The 18,212-nt window shown below is 39.3% G+C and overlaps 1 protein-coding gene across 20 annotated transcripts in view; it reads right to left on the bottom strand.

The window, feature by feature from the left end:
* NVL (nuclear VCP like) overlaps positions 1–18,212 on the bottom strand; it is a 92,132-nt gene that overhangs the window by 29,415 nt on the left and 44,505 nt on the right. For all 20 annotated transcript variants that reach the window (XM_081491586.1, XM_081491581.1, XM_081491593.1 and 17 more), the window contains one exon: positions 15,676–15,775. In XM_081491586.1, the coding sequence (XP_081347712.1) occupies positions 15,676–15,775 (100 nt within the window). The remainder of the gene's footprint in view (positions 1–15,675; positions 15,776–18,212) is intronic.

Below are 18,212 nucleotides of genomic sequence, written 5' to 3'. Positions count from 1 at the left end.
AACAACATTGCACAGGAACCTGGAATGTTAGGTTAGGTACATGAATCAAGATAAACTGATTCAAACAGGAGATGGAAAGCGTGAACATCGACATTTTAGGAATCAGGGAACTAAAATGGATGGGAATGGGCTAATTTAACTCAGATGACCATTATATCTACTACTGTGGGCAAGAATCCCTTAGAAGAAATGGAATAGCCATCAGAGTCAACAAAGGTCCAAAATGCAGCACTTGGGTGAAATCTCAAAAATGACAGAATGATCTCTGCTTGTTTCCAAGGCAAACCATTCAATATCACAGTAATCCAAGTCTATGCCCCAACCAGTGATGCTGAAGAAGCTCAAACTGAACAGTTCCATGAAGACCTATAAGATCTTCTAGAACTAACACCCAAAAAAGATGTCCTCTCCATTATAGGGGACTGCAGTGCAAAAGTAGGAAGTCATGAGGTACCTGGCGTAACAGGCAAATTTGGCCTTGGAGTACAGAATGAAGCAGGGCAAAGGCTAATAGAGTTTTGCCAAGAGAATGCACTGGTCATAGCAAACACCCTCTTCCAACAACACAAGGGAAGACTACACACGGACATCACCAGATGGTCAACACCAAAATCAGACTGATTATATTCTTTGCAGCCAAAGAAGGAGAAGCTCTATACATTCAGCAAAGACAAGACTGGGTGCTGACTGTGGCTCAGATCACGAACTCCTTATTGCCAAATTCAGACTTAAATTGTAGAAAGTAGGGAAAACCACTAGCCCATTCAGGTATGACCTAAATCAAATCCCTTACGATTATACAGTGGAAGTGACAGATTCAAGGGATTAGATCTGACAGAGTGCCTGAAGAAATATGGATGGAGGTTCATGACACTGTACAGGAGGCAGTGATCAAGACCATCCCCAAGAAAAAAGAGACACAAAAAGGCAAAATACTTGTCTGAGGAGGCTTTACAAATAGCTGAGAAAAGAAGAGAAGTGAAAGGGAAAGGAGAAAAGGAAAGATAAACCCATTTGAAAGTACAGTTCCAAAGAACAGCAAGGATAGATAAGAAAGCCCTCCTCAGTGATCAATGCAAAGACATAGAGGAAAACAACAAAATGGGAAAGACTAAAGATGTCTTCAAGAAAATAAGTGATACCAAGAGAACATTTCATGCAAAGATGTCACAATAAAGGACAGAAATGGTATGGACCTAACAGAAGCAGAAGAGATTAAGAAGAGGTGGCAAGAATACACAGAAGAACCATACAAAAAAGATCATCATGATCCAGATAATCACAATGATGTGATCACTTACCTACAGCCAGACATCCTGGAATGTGAAGTTAAGTGGGCCTTAGGAAGCATCACTGTGAACAAACCTAGTGGAGTGATGGAATTCCAGTGGAGCTATTTCAAATCCCAAAAGATGATGCTGTGAAAGTGCTGCACTCAATATGCCAGCAAATTTGGAAAACTCAGCAGTGGCCACAGGACTGGAAAAGGTCCGTTTTCATTCCAATCCCAAAGAAAGGCAATGCCAAAGAATGTTCAAGCTATAGCACAATTGTACTCATCTCACACGCTAGTAAAGTAATGCTCAAAATTCTCCAAGCCAAGCTTCAACAGTACGTGAACCATGAACTTCCAGATGTTCAAGCTGGATTTAGAAAAGACAGAGGAACCAGAGATCAAATTGCCAACATCTGTTGGATCATCGAAAAAGCAATAGAGTTCTAGAAAAACATCTACTTCTGCTTTATTGACTATGCCAAAGCCTTTGACTGTGTGGATCACAACAAACCGTGGAAAATTCTTAGAGATAGGAATACCAGACTACCTTACCTGCCTCCTGAGAAATCTGTATGCAGGTCAAGAAGCAACAGTTAGAACTGGACATGGAACAACAGACTGGTTCCAAATCGGGAAAGGAGTACATCAAGGCTGTATATTGTCACCCTGCTTCTTTAACTTATATGCAGGGTATATTATGCAAAATGCCAGGCTGGATGATGCACAAGCTGGAATCAAGATTTTCAGGAGAAATATTAATAACTTCAGATACACAGATGACACCACCCTTATGGCAGAAAGCAAAGAAGAACTTAAGAGTCTCTTGATGAAAGTGAAAGACGAGAGTGAAAAAGCTGGCTGAAAACTCAACGTTCAAAAAACAAAGATCATGGCATTTGGTCCCACTTCATAGCAAATAGATGGAGAAACAATGGAAACACTGACAGACTTTATTTTGGGGGGCTCCAAAATCACTGCAGATGGTGACTGCAGCCATGAAATAAACAGATGCTTGCTCCTTGGAAGTAAAGCTATGACCAACCTAGACAGCATATGAAAAAGCAGAGACATTACTTTGCTGACAAAGGTCCATCTAGTCAAAGCTATGGTTTCTCCAGTAGTCATGTATGGATGTGAGAACTGGACTATAAAGAAAGCTGAGCGCCAAACAATTGATGTTTTTAAACTGTGGTGTTGGACCGGAAGACTCTTCAGAGTCCCTTGGACTGCTAGGAGATCAAACCAGTCAATCCTAAAGGAAATCAGTACTGAATATTCATTGGAGGGACTGATGCTGTAGCTGAAACTCTAATATTTTGGCCACCTGATGCAAAGAATTGACTCACTGGAAAGACCCCAATGCTGGGAAAGACTGAAGGTGGGAGGAGAAGGGGACGACAGAGGATTAGATGGTTGGATGGCATCACCTACTCAATGGATGTGAGTTGGAACAAGCTCCGGAAGTTGGTGATGGAAAGGGAAGCCTGGCATGCTGCAGTCCATGGGCTCGCAAAGAGTCAGACACGACTGAGCAACTGAACTGATTCATATACAGCAATCACATGAAAGCATTAGTTGCTCAGTCATGTCCAACTCTTTGCAGCCCCATGGAATGTAGCTTACTAGCAATCATATAAAGCATTAGTTGCTCAGTCATGTCCAACTCTTTGCAACCCCATGGACTGTAACTTACCAGGCTCCTCCGTCCATGGCATTTTCCAGGCAAGAGTACTGGAGTGGGTTGCCATTTCCTTCTCCAGGGGATCTTCCTGACCCAGGGATTAAACCCAGGTCTCCCGCATTGCAGGCAAATGCTTTACCCCCTGACCCACCAGGGAAGCCCACCACCAGGGAATCACATACAGAACTTCTGACCCAAAGCAAAGGCAAGCTAACTTTCTTGAAATTTCTAGGATTCCACACCAACTGGAAAACCTCTTGTCCAGTGTGAACACTTTCAAACCTCTAATCTAGTTTAAGGGTGCTGCTTTAATTTTTACCTGTTGGCCTGTGTTCGGAGCAGCTCTTAAAGACTGCTTGCTTAACTACAGCTGCATACCATATCCCAGCTATGGAAAAAGTCTTCAGTCTCTACCAGTTTTGTTTCCATAAACATCACACTTAAGCAGAACAGGAGTTAGAGGTTCATCATCAGTCCATGCAAGACTAAAATTCAAAGCAAATTCAACTGTGCTTCAGGGCACACTGTAAAGTATTCTTGATACTACATGCCTCAATCGATCCATTTCAAACCACAGAAAATTATACTCTTATGTGTCACTGCTCCAAGAAACAAACAAATGTGAACAGCTAAAACATCTTAAGAATGCATCGAGCTTATGAAGTCTTAAACAAAACCTGAATTTTCTGTACATACTCCTGTCAAAGAAGTTATTTTCGTTATACTGCTCTTCTTGCAAACTGGTCTTGTATCTCCTTTCATTTGATCTACACTGGCTATGAGACTTAGGAAAGACCAGAATGGTTTTGGATTTACCCTTCTAGGACAGCAATCTCTCTCTTCTCCTATCTCTTTCAAGAGACCTGCTCTGACTAGGGGAGATGCTTCTCCATCTTGGAGATAGGCAGCAAGGTGGAGGACTCCTCCTTTAATAACCACTTCAAGGGCGAGGACCTTTTGAGATGGCGGTGAGGACCTTTTGAGATGGCGGTGGACCACGATTTTGATTTTTTTCTCACCATTTGATATCTTACTGAGCAGCCACATAGTGTTCTCCCATCTAGCCCTGCATCTTGGGGATCTTCATATTCAACAAAAGCAAAGCTGGGAGGGTTTCTAGCAACCCACATTCTTTGGAGTGGTCCAAAATAGCCTAAAGGTCATTCCAATTCAGTTGTCATCATAGTTTCCAAGATTACTTACATAACTTTACAGTCTAATGGACAGGAATCACAATCCATTTCTAGATCTTGGGTTAGAAAAGTCGAGGCTCAAATCCATACACCTTCTTCGTGGTCCCCTCCCGCCTGGCACCCACATATGCTCTTGCAGACTCGGCGTCGATGAAATGCCCTATAATGAGTCTCTTTCATTTTAGTCATTCTAAGGTTCACAGTGACACCTCACTGCAGCTTTAATCTGCATTTCCTTGATGACTTATGACATTGAGCACCTTTTCATGTTTGTCACCTGTATACTTTCTATGGTGAGATGTCTGTACAAATCTTTTGCCTATTTTTAATATCTTTTGTTGCTGTTGAGTTTTGAGTTATGTTGTTGAGTTCATGAAATATCCTTTATCAAATAATATACTTTGCAAATATTTTCTTTCAGTTTGTGGTCTTTTTATTCTCTTAGTGGCATCCTTTGAAGAGCAGTTCAATTAAACCACTTGTTCGAAAGACTGCACTTTTGGTATCACTTCTATGAAATCTTTGCTTGATCCAAGGTAGAAAAAATTTTACCCTATGTTTTCTTCTAGCAGTCTTGTAGCTTTGGATTTTCATTGGTCTTTGATCATTTCAGTTCATTTTTACATGTCATAAAAGGTATGGATTAAAGTTCACTCTTTTTGCATATGGATATCCAATTGTTCCATCACTACTGAAAAGGTCATCCTTTTCCCACCAGTGCCTTTGTGCTTTATTTTAAAAAAAGAAATCAATTGTCCAAATATTTGTAGAAACACTGTTTTGATTCTATAATCCAATGATCTATATGTCTATGTCTATGCCAATACCATGTGGTGAAAACATCTTTTATTTTAAACATAAAAATGCAGATCTTTAAAATTTTTTATTTATTTAGCTTTATTTTCTGGCTGCACCAGGTCTTAGTTACGGCATGTAAACCCTCAGTTGAGGCAGGTGGGTTCTGGCTCCCTGACCAGGGACTGAACCGGCATATCATGCGCTGGGAGCACAGTCTGAACCTCTGGACCACCGGGGAGTCCCACAAATGGAGATCTTAGAGCCAGACCGGCACGTCTCAAAATAAAGCTTGATATAAACATCCCTATTGTATTCAGAAAGGATTCTTAATTTAGGACTTTAATAATACTTTAAACTCTCTTACTGACTTATTTTATTTACAGTGAAAAGCATCCTGAGTACTTTATATGCCATAAAGTGTGCGTGGGGGGGAGGTTTAGATGATTTAAACAATGCTCCATCAAAAGCTCTTATAAAATTTCATGTATTACATAATTTCTCAAAGAAAAGCTGGTTCATACTCAACAATTCTGTTGAGTATGATGCACTAACAGGCATCTTAATGATGACTAAGATTTGGATCTTTCCCCATTACTTCCCACCTTGGTTAATCCCAACTGATCCAGTTTTTCAGGCCTAATATTTGGGAGTCATATTGGATTCCATTCTTCCACATCTAGCACATCTAGCATTCAAGACATTAGCAAACCCTGTCAACTCTATGATACAACATATTCAGATTCTTTCTACCCCCAGGTATTACCTGATTCAAACTATCATCTTTTACTTGGATTATTTTTACAGCTTCCTAAATAGTTCCTTACCTAACTGTGTCAGAACTTTAAGTAGAAGACTCAAGATAACAATTCTTAGCTTCTTCGGTTTCTAAAAGGACAATTCTTATCTTTGCAATGAAGAAGTCATCAACAATTCTAAAGATTTACAGACAAAATCCATTCACTTACAAATGAAACAGATACAGAACAGGACAAACTCGTCCTCAGCTGCTGATCAAAAAGCAACTGCTATTCTATTAAGTACTCAAAAAAAGCTAAAATTTAATAGCTAACAGTAGCAACTTTCAACTTACAGAAAATACTTTGTTACAAATGGACCTTCAATTTTCAACAATGTTGCCAAGACAATTCTATAGGAAAAAGATTAGTCTTTGCAACAAAGGATCCTGAAACACATGCTGCTGCTGCTGCTAAGTCGCTTCAGTAGTGTCAGACTCTGTGCGACCCCAGAGACGGCCGCCCACCAGGCGCCCCCGTCCCTGGGATTCTCTAGGCAAGAGTACTGGACTGGGTTGCCATTTCCTTCTCCAAGGCATGAAAGTGAAAAGTGAAAGTGAAGTCGTTCAATCGTGTCTGACTCCTAGCAACCCCATGGACTGCAGCCTACCAGGCTCCTCCATCCATGGGATTTTCCAGGCAAGAGGACTGGACTGGGTTGCCATTGCCTTCTCCGTGAAACACATGAATAGCCTGCAAAAGTATGAATACCTTTCATACAACAGACAAAAAAGTAACTCAAAATGGATCAAAGACCTAAATGTGAGCACTAAAAGTATAAAACTCTTACGAGAAAACATAGGAGTTAATCTCTGTGACCTTAGGATAGGCAATGATTGCTTAGGTATGATAGCAAAAGAAACTGATATAAAATAAAACAGAAACCTACTTACTTCTCTCCAAGTGCTCTCCATTTCAGCAAGTAGCAAACCTTTTACCTAGCTTTTAGGTAAAAAAAATCTAATAGTAACCTTTGTTTATTCTCTTTCTCACATCCACATCTAATTACAGTACTTTCTGGAGAAGGCGATGGCACCCCACTCCAGTACTCTTGCCTGGAAAATCCCATGGACGGAGGAGCCTGGTAGGCTGCAGTCCATGGGGTCGCCAAGAGTCGGACACGACTGAGCGACTTCACTTTCACTTTTCACTTTCCTGCATTGGAGAGGGAAATGGCAACCCACTCCAGTATTCTTGCCTGGAGAATCTCAGGGACAGGGGAGCCTGGTGGGCTGCCGTCTATGGGGTCGCCAAGAGTCGGACACAACTGAGCGACTTCACTTTCACTTTCTATTGGTTTTACCTTCAAAATATATCCCAAAGTGGGGTCAGCTCCCACTGATCACTTCTTAATTCTCCCACCAAGCTCACATCAATTCTCCCCTGGACCATGGATCTTCTAACTCAGATGATCCTCTATGTTAAGAACTCCTTCAGGACTACAGTGAAATTTATGGACTCCTTGTCAAAAACGTGCTTTTAATGCATAAGGCAAAATACATAGGATTACAAAGAAATCAATGGTATTAAAAGTTATCAAACTGTTATGAAAACAAAATTTTGAATAATAATACATGTACTTCCTTATTAATATCTTAAACAGCAAGTCTGATTAAACTGTGGAGTAGCATGGGTATAAACAGTATTATGTGATATCTGCAAAGAGTTTTAAGGTGACAGAGAAATAGCTACGAGTTCACAGTTGCAGGTATACTCTGTCTTGTTGTCAACAGGGTCATAATTCAGGGAAATGCTAAAATTCAGTTAGAGGTTGGTGAAATTAAAAAGGTTTTCACATTTAGGCTCATGTCTGCATGCGTGTGCATGCGTGCTAAGTCACACAGTCATGTCTGACTCTTTGTGACCCTATGGACTGTGGCTAGCCAGGCTCCTCTGTCCATGGGATTCTCCGAGTAAGAATACTGGAGTGGGCTGCCATGCCCTCCTCCAGGGGATCTTCCCACCCAGGGACTGAACCTGCATCTCCTGGCAGGTGGATTCTTTACCACTAGTACCACCTGGGAAGCCCCATGTAGGTTCCTAGATCCCTTAAATTCTAGCTACAGATCCCCAAGGTTAAGAATACCATTTTTAGTTAATTTTTGTGAAAGGTGTAAGATCTATGTCTAGTTTTTTTTTTTTGCATGTGAGTGTACAGTTGTTACAGCTCCATTTGTTGAAAAGACTATCCTTTCTGTTAGGATACTGTCTTTGTTCCTTTGTAAAAGATCAGTCGCCTATATTTGTGTGGGTCTATTTCTGGCTTCTGTTCTGTTCCATTGATTTATCTTATCTTTTCGTCAGTACTACACTGTCTTGATTATCACAACTTTATAATAAATCTTGAAGCTAGGTAGTGCCAGTCCTCCAATTTTATTCTCTTCTTTATTTATTTAAATTTTTATTTACTTTTTATATTTTGGCTGCGCTGGGTCTTTTTTGCCAAACACAGGCTTTTAGTTGTGGTAAGCAAGGGCTACTCTCCAATTGTGGTACACAGGCTTCTCAACTGCCATGACCTCTCCTGTTTCAGAGCACAGGTTCTACAGCATACGGGCTTCAGTAGTTGTGGTTCACAGGTTTCAATCCCAGAGGCATGTGGAATCTTCCTGGACCAGGGACTGAACCTGAATCCCTTACACCGGCAAGTGAATTCTTAACCAGTGGACCACCAGGGAAGTCCCTACTCTCTCCTTTAATACTGTGCTCGCTCTTCTGAGCCTTTTGCGTTTCCATATAAACTTCAGCCTTTCCATATAAACTTTAGAATAAACTTGCACTTCCATATAAACTTTACAATATAAACTTTTGCCCTTCAATATCAACTTTAGAAATAAACGTTCTTCACTGGAGAAAGAAATGGCAACCCACTCCAGTGTTCTTGCCTGGAGAATCCTAGGGACGGCGGAGCCTGGTGGGCTGCCGTCTATGGGGTCGCACAGAGTCGGACACGACTGAAGCGACTTAGCATAGCATGCTTGAAACCAGTATTCCCCCTGCCCTAAATCAATCCAGGGCCAGGACCATCTAGAGACCATCCCAGAGCCCAGAATCTACTGCACTGAAGCAAACTCTATAATCCTAAACTGACTCAGGTACCTACCCTATTTCACCCATTCTTTCCTATCAAAACCCTTTTAAAGGCTCTGGGCCACATTCTCCCACCTTGATCCTCTCTGCCCCCTGACCAGCCTTGGTCCTTCCCCAAATGGCCCTGTGTGGTAGGCTGGCCTTCCTGTTTCTAAAGCTCTATGAGTATAAACTTCATTTATGACAATCATTTCCATGTGGGTATGTCTTAGCATACCTGATTAAAACAAGTCCAGGGTACATTTTTAAACAGAAGCCAATAAATTCCTTTATTTTTAAAAAGACAATTCAAGTTAGATTGCTTTTGTTACCAGTGTTGGTGGAAAATTGAATAACAATCAAGCTAAGAAGAAAAAAAGAGACAGAATTTTATTCGAGCTAAAATGAGCCTTCTAGCTCTGGAAACAGATTCTCGGGAGCTCTCAGAACTGGTCCACTGGTCAGCAATTAAATATGCAGTTTTATACATTTTTGAGACAAAGAATTTATGCAACATATTGACATTGTACACAAAGTTCATTAAAAAATGTTTTGGAGAGCAAAAAAAAAAAAAAGAAAGAAAGAAACGTTCTTAAAAAAAACTTGCTAGGATTGCTTTGAATCTATAGACCAAACTGGGAAGACTGACATCTTGACAACACTGAGTTTTCCTATCAGATCCAAGAGATATTTCTCTATTTATTCAGATCTTTGATTTTTTTCCATCAGAGTTTCATTGTTTGCTTCATACAGATCTTGTACATATTTTATTAATTTATACCTAAGTCTCTGTTTTTCTTTCTTTCTTTTTGGTGCTGATGTAAACGGTATTGTATTTTCAATTTCAAACTCCAATTGTTCATTGTTAGCACTGACCAACTTATTTTTGAAAAAGGTGTAAAAGTGACTCAGCGGAGGAAGGAGTCTTTTCAACGAATGATGGTGGAACAACTGGATACCATAGGGGAAAAAAACACCTTTGACCTAAACTTTGTGCCTCACATAAGTTACCTAACAATAGATCACAGGTTTAAGTGCGAAACATAACCATAACACTTTGAAAGAAAACACTGGAGATAATCTTTGTGACATAGTTTTGAAAAGCAGATTTTAGACATGGTCCTCAGAAGTAATGTATAAAGGAAATAAGATGATGAAAAGACAAGCTACAGACCAGGACAAAGATGCAAAAAAACTGAATCTCTCTTAGCATTACTGACAGAAATCAGTCACTCAAGAAGTCTGACAACCTCTTTAAAAATGAACATATATTTATCATATGACCCAGCAACCATGCTCCTAGGCATCTATTTCAAAGAAATAAATTATATCCACACAAGAACCTATATGTAGGTGTTCAGGGCAGCTTTATATGAAGCACTGAAAAACTGGAAACATAATGTCCCCAAGAAGAGAAGGTTAAGCAAACTAGGACCTACCTCCACACCACAGAATATTACTCAGTACTGAAAAGGAACAGCCTATTGATACATACAAAAATTTCAGTCAGTCTCATACTTTGCCACCTGATGTGAAGAGTTCACTCACTGGAAAAGAATCCTAATGCTGGGAAAGATTGAAGGCAGGAAGAAAAGAGGGACACAGAAGATGAGATGGTTGGATGGCATCACCGACTCAATGCACATGAGTTTGAGCAAACTCTGGGAGATGGTGAAGGACAGGGAAGCCTGGTGTGCTGCAGTCCACTGGGTTGCAAAGAGTCAGACACGGCTAAGCAACTGAACAACAAGGGCATTAGAATAGGTGAATAAAGCCAACCTAAAGGTCATATATTGTATGATTACTTTCATATAAAATTCTTAAAGTGATACAGTTATAGAGATGGAGAACAGACTAGCAGTTGCCCTGAGTTAGAGATGGTGGGAGAGAGGTGGTTGTTTCCATAAAGGGACAGCAGGAAGGAGGTCTGTGTGGTGATGAAACAGTTCTTGTGTTGACTGCAATGGGATTACATGAATCCACACATGTGCTAAAACAGCACAGAAATAGACAAAATTACACAAATGTCTATTTCCTGGTTTTGATTTTGTACCATAGTTATGTAAAATGTAACAACTGGGTAAATGGAACTTCTGTGCATTATTTTTTATCATTTCCTGTGAGTTTATAAATGTTTCAAAATACAAAGTTAATAATAAAAAAAGTCACATATTTTATAAAAAGAAAAACAGATCACATTATTCCCCATTCAAAAAACCTTCATGGCAGAATAAAACCCACACCCCATACTGTGGCCTAAAAGGCCCCTTGCTCCTCTCCATTACTGACTTCCCCACCTCCACGTCTTTTCACTTAAGACACACTGGCTGTGCTGGGTCTTCAAACTTGTTCTCACCTCAGGGCCTTTACACTTATTGCTTTCTACCTGGAATACCTTCTCTCAGATTACTGTATGGCTCAATTCTTTACATTATTTGGGTTCCTGCTCATATGTCACTTCTTCTGAAGAAGTCTTCCTGGACCATGATAGCTAAGTTAGCATTCCTTTCCCCAAAATAGACATTCTCCATCCTCTTAACCCTGTTTTATTGGACTGCCTATTATTTATTCCCTGTTCAGCCCCAAATCAGAACATAGGCAGGCAAATAAGTTTTCTCAATTGTTAACCTTGGAATTCCCAAAGCTCAGTAGGACCAGGCATATAATAAAAATTCTGTAAAAATGAGTGAACGAGTAAATCTTCTGAAATTAAAGAAAACTATACTGATATGACTGATCCATATACAACATCAAACCATAAGGGTGAATGTATTACTTGCACCATAATACAAAGAATATGATGGAAGAAAAATTTACAAAACAAGATTAAAGATAACTACATGTTTTTACATTCCGACTTCTCTCCCTTTGAATCCAGCTCTTCCTGTCACTGTCCTGACCAAGAGAATTTGTCTAATCTGGGCCTTACCTTCAAGACGAATGGCAACTTCTGCCTTTCTCTCTTGGAATCCAGCTGTCATCTAAGAAGGGTGAATACTCAGAGAGCCATGCTAACAGAAGTCAAGCCCATGGCAAAGCCTTGGAAGATGACAACTGCAGAGGGAGAGGGGAGGCATAATGCCAAGGAGCACCAAGGCACCAGACATGTGAGTAGAGAAGTCACCTTGGAAGGGATTCTCTGGCCCAGTCATGCCTGCTGGTGGCATGTGGATCACAGATGAACCACCTGGACAAGCCCTCCCTGAATTCCTGACCTACAAAATGATGAACAATGCAAAAATGGGCATTTTAAGACACTAAGTTTTGTAGTAGTGTGTCACGCAGCAATAGCTGACCAGAACATCAGGCAAGAGGGGATTTCTTAAAGCTAACCAGGAAACAAGTTATAAACAACCAAACAGAATGTCACAGGATAGAATACAATGGAACAGAACTGCCAAATAAGCATCAATACAAGCAAAGAGACCCAGAACATGTTTTTAAATTTATGTGGCTCCTCAGTGTAATGGGGAGGAAGTGATGGGTGAGGTACAGTAGAGAGGAAGACAATACTCAAGGACGTTGGAAAGAACAAACACAGGGGCCACATGATGATTCAACCTCCATTCACTGGCTAAGCTCAAGAGACTACTACACTCAGTTGTCAGGTTTCACAACTAGAGAGAATCTGGAGAAACAGTTCAAAGATGAATAAGGAGATCAGAGGAGGCGGGGAAGAAAAACATGAGGAAAGATAACATACCTGAATCCTTTTGAAGGAAAGGATTTAAGTAAAACTTAAGTAATGCTGAAGGATCTACTATTTTCTAATCTAGAGAGATTAAACTAAAAGATAAGATGTTTACAATAAACATGAATGAAAAATGTTGAGTGCAGTTAAAGACAGAATAGGTTATTATGGCAGACCAAACACTGTCTTCTTGAAATCTGCTAGAAAAAATCTGCAGCTGCTTGGGAAAGGTAGGATGTGATGCTATTCAAATTTGAGACCTTCAAGGTTTCTTCTAAGATGACTCTGATTTTATGACCCAATGACTGTTCCTACTGCCAATACCTAAAGTGCTTATGACAATGATAATAATTACTTAACAGCTACTTGCCACACACTACAATACATACATTATCAACATCACTTAAGCCTTGTGACAATACTGCCTATTAGGTATTATCATCCTCATTTTATAGATGAATAAGTACTGGTTAGCAAGATGAAGTAATATATGCCCAGGATTAATGTGGTACAGTAAAGAATAAGTACAGTGGTCGCTGCCTCTGGTTCTTGGCTAGAGTTTTCTGTGCAACAGGAATGTCTTTGTTATGCTAAAGAGATGACTCAAGCTTGGCCCCAATATAACTTCAGGATGGGGCTGGTTATCAGAATGACTAACCATCTGAATAGAGGGTTGGAACTTATAGCCAGACATCTGGGGAGGTAGGGCACGGCTGGAGACTGAGTTCAATCAGATGGCTGATGAGTCAATCAATAAAAACTCTGGACATCAAACTTGAGGGAGATTCCTGGTCGATGAACACACTGATGGGCCAGGAGGGTGATGTGTCCTGACTCCGTGGTCAAAGGGCCTGGAAACCGTACCACCTCTGAGATCTAGCCCCAAGTGTACCCTTTATAATAAACTGGAACTGTAGATATAGTGCTTTTCTTCATTTTGTTAGTCCTTCTAGCAAATTATTGAACGTGAGGGCAGTTATGGGTATCCCCAAGTCTGTTGGTCAGAAGCGCAGGTGTCCTGGAGACACCACATGCAGCTGGCATCTGAAGTAGGGCAGTCGTCAAGATGCCTCACCCCTTAACTTGCAGGTTCTGGCACTAACTCTAAGCAGTTAGTGTCAGAACTGAATTATAACCTACTCAGTTGGTATAGACTAGTTAGAGTTGAAAGAGAAGAGCTGGTAAGAGGTGAAGTGCTACAGCCAGGACTCACACCCAGTTCTGCTGAACTAAAAGAAAATATTTCTAATTCAAAGATAAGAGTCTAATTCAAAGGTGTTAAACCATAACACCTTTCGATTTTGCATTTTAAAATGAAATGGTATACAATTCATGAAGCACGTACTAACTTATGAGAAATGAAAAATTGTATCAGCTTGAAAACTGAAAAATCCTTTTAAGCAATTAAAGTCCCACGTCACTGCTGGCAGACATAGTTAGAAACATCAGTGCAGGGCAGGTATGACAGAGTGGCTCACATGGATGGTGAAGTATTAAACAATATGAAAACAATTTAGGACCCAAAGTATAAGCCACCTTCAGTATTTCTGAAGTTTTGAGCCATTTTCTAAGCCCCTCCCAGAGCTCAGTCGTGTCCGACTCTTTGCAACCCCATGAATCGCAGCACGCCAGGCCTCCCTGTCCATCACCAACTCCCGGAATCCATCCAAACCCATGTCCATACAGTCGATGATGCCATCCAACCATCTCATCCTCTGTCGTTCCCTTCTCCTTCTGCCCTCAATCCTTCCCAGCATTAGGGTCTTTTCCAATGAGTCAGCTCTTCGCATCAGGTGGCCAAAGTATTGGAGTTTCAGCTTCAACATCAGTCCCTCCAATGAACACCCAGGAATGATCTCCTTTGGGATGAACTGGTTGGATCTCCTTGCAGTCCAAGGGACTCTCAAGAGTCTTCTCCAACACCACAGTTCAAAAGCATCAATTCCTCGGCGCTCAGCTTTCTTTACCGTCCAACTCTCATATCCATACATGACCAATGGAAAAACCATAGCCTTGACTAGACGGACCTTTGTTGGCAAAGTAATGTCTCTGCTTTTTAATATGCTGTCTAGGTTGGTCATAACTTTCAAGGAGTGTCTTTTAATTTCATGACTGCAATCACCATCTGCAGTGATTTTGGAGCCCAGAAAAATAAAGTCAGCCACTGTTTCCACTGTTACCCCATCCATCTGCCATGAAGTGATGGGACCAGATGCCATGATCTTAGTTTTCTGAGTGTTGAGCTTTAAGCCAACTTTTTCACTCTCCTCTTTCACTTTCATCAAGAGGCTCTTTAGTTCTTCTTCACTTTCTGCCATAAGGGTGGTGTCATCTGCGTATCTGAGGTTATTGATATTTCTCCCAGCAATCTTGATTCCAGCTTGTGCTTCCTCCAGCCTAGCATTTCTCATGATGTACTCTGCATATAAGTTAAATAAGCAGGGTGACAATATACAGCCTTGACGTACTCCTTTTCCTATTTGGAACCAGTCTGTTGTTCCATGTCCAGTTCTAACTGTTGCTTCCTGACCTGCATATAGATTTCTCAAGATGCAGGTCAGGTGGTCTGGTATTCCCATCTCTTTCAGAATTTTCCACAGTTTATTGTGATACACACAGCAAAGGCTTTGGCATAGTCAATAAAGCAGAAATAGATGTTTTTCTGGAACTCTCTTGCTTTTTTCGATGATCCATCGGATGTTGGCAATTTGAGTACTTAAGCTTTTTAACAATTTAAAACATGAGTTAAGTACAGGTATATGGATAAGCTTCTAGGATAAAATCTTAAACACCCACCTTCAACCTTCAGATACAGTGAAAAAGAGCCTGGTTCCTGTGTCCTATAAGCTTGAGAGGAAACACAGGATATAAACCCTGATAATACTTCACGGTCAAAGTGCATGTTACAAGTGTTCTCTGCCAACAAGACAACTTTCTGTGCACCAACACAGAAAAAAAATCTTACAGAATCCAGGCAATAATACTACACACACACACACCCATTTTTAAAAAATTATAGCTGACTTAAACACTTTCTAAAGCTTTATTCCAACTTATGAACCAAAAAGGGATTTCCCAAACTTAATCTTTCTTTACTAGGATGTATGTAAATTATACTGTTTGTAAATGCTGGAAGTTTTTAGACTTAGCTGTTTTATATTCTTCTTTCTTACCTGGTCTGTTAGTGGCTGCCATAATAAAAACTTGCTGACGTGTTTCCAGACCATCCATCTCTGTAAGCAGCTGATTCACCACTCGGACACTTGCCCCTGTCTAAAAACAAATAAATATAGCTCCATCAGCTCCTAATAAAAAGAACAAGTTGCTATTTTTTTTCCATACAAAATATTATAATTGCTAACTTGAATGAAAGCTTCTGTCAAAAGATATAACAAATATCATTTCCAAAGAAGTCACTGTATCTAATCACTGTGCAAAACATGTTCTTGTCAGTGTGCTTCCCAAGCAATCCTGCTACTATCCACAATTCAGATGAGGAAACCAAGGCTGAGAGAGGCTATTTGTCCAAGGTCTTAAAGCTAGATAAGGATAGAAATGAAATTCAATCTCAGGCTCAGCTGGTCCCAAAGTCTTACACCTCTGAGTCAGTTAAAGATCCAATAGTTAAGAATTCAAAATCCTGTGATAAACCATAATGGACAAGAATATGAAAAGAAATGTACATGTGTATAACTGAATCAATTTGCTTTAATACAATTAATATTATATATAACATTATATATTAACTGCATTAAATATTAATATAAACAACATATAAATATTAATGTATTAAATATCATTAATATAATTAATACCATCAATTAGCTTTAATACAAATTAATACAACCCTGTAAATCAATTATACATCAATAAAATAAATTTTAAAAAAAGATCTAACAGCTACAGTGAATTTCCCTTTGGGCAAATCTAGATTCAGCTCTTTTTTTTAAGGTATTTAAAGATTTTTTTGATGTAGACCATCTTTAAAGTCTTTATTGAATTTATTACAATATTGTTTCTGTTTTAGATTTTGGTTTCTTGGCTCCAAGGCATGTGGGATCTTAGATCCCTGACCAAGGATCAAGCATGCATCCCTTGTATTGGTAGGTGAAGTTTTAACCACTGGACTGCCAGGGAAGTCCCGAGACTCAGTGTTTGGATGCCAGATCAGACTCCCCAGGACACTAGATATCCAGAGCTATCAGCTGGGACACTGAGGCCTTTTCTCTTTTCCGTGAAGCATGTCATACAAAGCTCAGGGCAACATCCAAGAGAAAGGTGCAAGAAGTTGGTAAAGAGAGGGTTATTTACCCATTAAACAGAGAGCTTCAAAATTCACAATGGAGGAAATAAGAAAAGTAGTGCTGTGTTTCTTTTTGTCATTAGTTGCCTTTTTTCAACATAAATTTTGTGTACAGAGGCAGTAATGAGTTTAACCCACTAATTTCCCTGGAAAAAAATTTTGGTGTACCTTATTATCACTCCTTGGAGACATAGCATTAACAGTTAGGACACAACAGAATTAGAATCCAGACTCAAGAAAAAAAACACAACACTGTTCTACCTAAGCAAAGTAAAAACCTCAGAACTGATTTTACTATATTAAAATGTAAAATTTTATATAATAAAAAAAGATAAGTGATAAAACTGGCAAAAATAGTACCAATACACGTAACTAGTCAATAGACTAATCTCCATCACATAAACAGCTCTTGTAAATTAACAACAAAAAAAGGGGAAGACATGTCGTATGTATTCCCAAAGCAAGCACAGAAAAACAAATAGGGTCAATAGCAAAAGGGTCAGGGACATAAATACTAAAATTTAACACCATGTTCTGACAATAAAACTGAGAAAAATAAAAGATAGGTATTACCCATTATTGACAAAGATATAGGAAATAGTTATTTTACACACTGTTGTTGGTAGATGTATGTAACTGGCAGTTTTTGTGAAAAAAGATTTAGTATTAACTTTCAAAATATATGTATACATCTTCTACCCAAAAATTCTACTTCCAGAACTCTCACATATTCCCACATGGGCACAAAAGTATGTGATAAGAATCAATACAGATCTATTTGTAAGAGAAACAACTGGAAACAATGTAAATGTCCTAAACCAAGGAATTACTGAGTTAAATCTTCTCTATTCAGACTGTGGAATATTTATGTAATAGCTAAAAAATAAGTTATTAAGAACATGGGAAAAGTGTCAAGATAGAATGACCACATTTATATTAAAAAAGTTGAAATCATACTATGAGCTATAATTTATGCATGTTTTATAAAAGATTAACTATGCAGAAAGTGAAAATTTTGCCTAATTTTCAGACTATCTGAGTAAATAATTGGGCAGTTAAGGGATTTTTTTAGATGGTGGTTAATAAAACAGAATATGTAGTCCTTTGCTCTAAACATTTAGGCCACGATTTGCAGGGATGTTTTTACATACTTATCTATGCATACATATAAACACATGTGAATACATGTACATATGTGTGTATAAAACTAGTGATACTAAAAGTCATAGAACGGAAATATTTTGGGGGCCAGTTATCATTTGGCTTTAGTCTTAGGTTCTTTGGGTTGTTTGAGGGCAGATGATGTAGGAAGCTTTAGCTTATGAGCTTTATTTATTGCTGGAGAATATTGTGAGGCTGCTAGATATGTGGAAGACAAATGTTAGTTTTATAAAATGACATCTACAT

This window comes from Giraffa tippelskirchi, chromosome 5 (genome assembly GCF_054371585.1).
Source record: "Giraffa tippelskirchi isolate mGirTip1 chromosome 5, T2T-mGirTip1v1.2.pri, whole genome shotgun sequence".
NCBI classification, from domain to species: Eukaryota; Metazoa; Chordata; class Mammalia; order Artiodactyla; family Giraffidae; genus Giraffa; species Giraffa tippelskirchi.
This window is presented reverse-complemented; position numbering and strand designations above follow the sequence as displayed.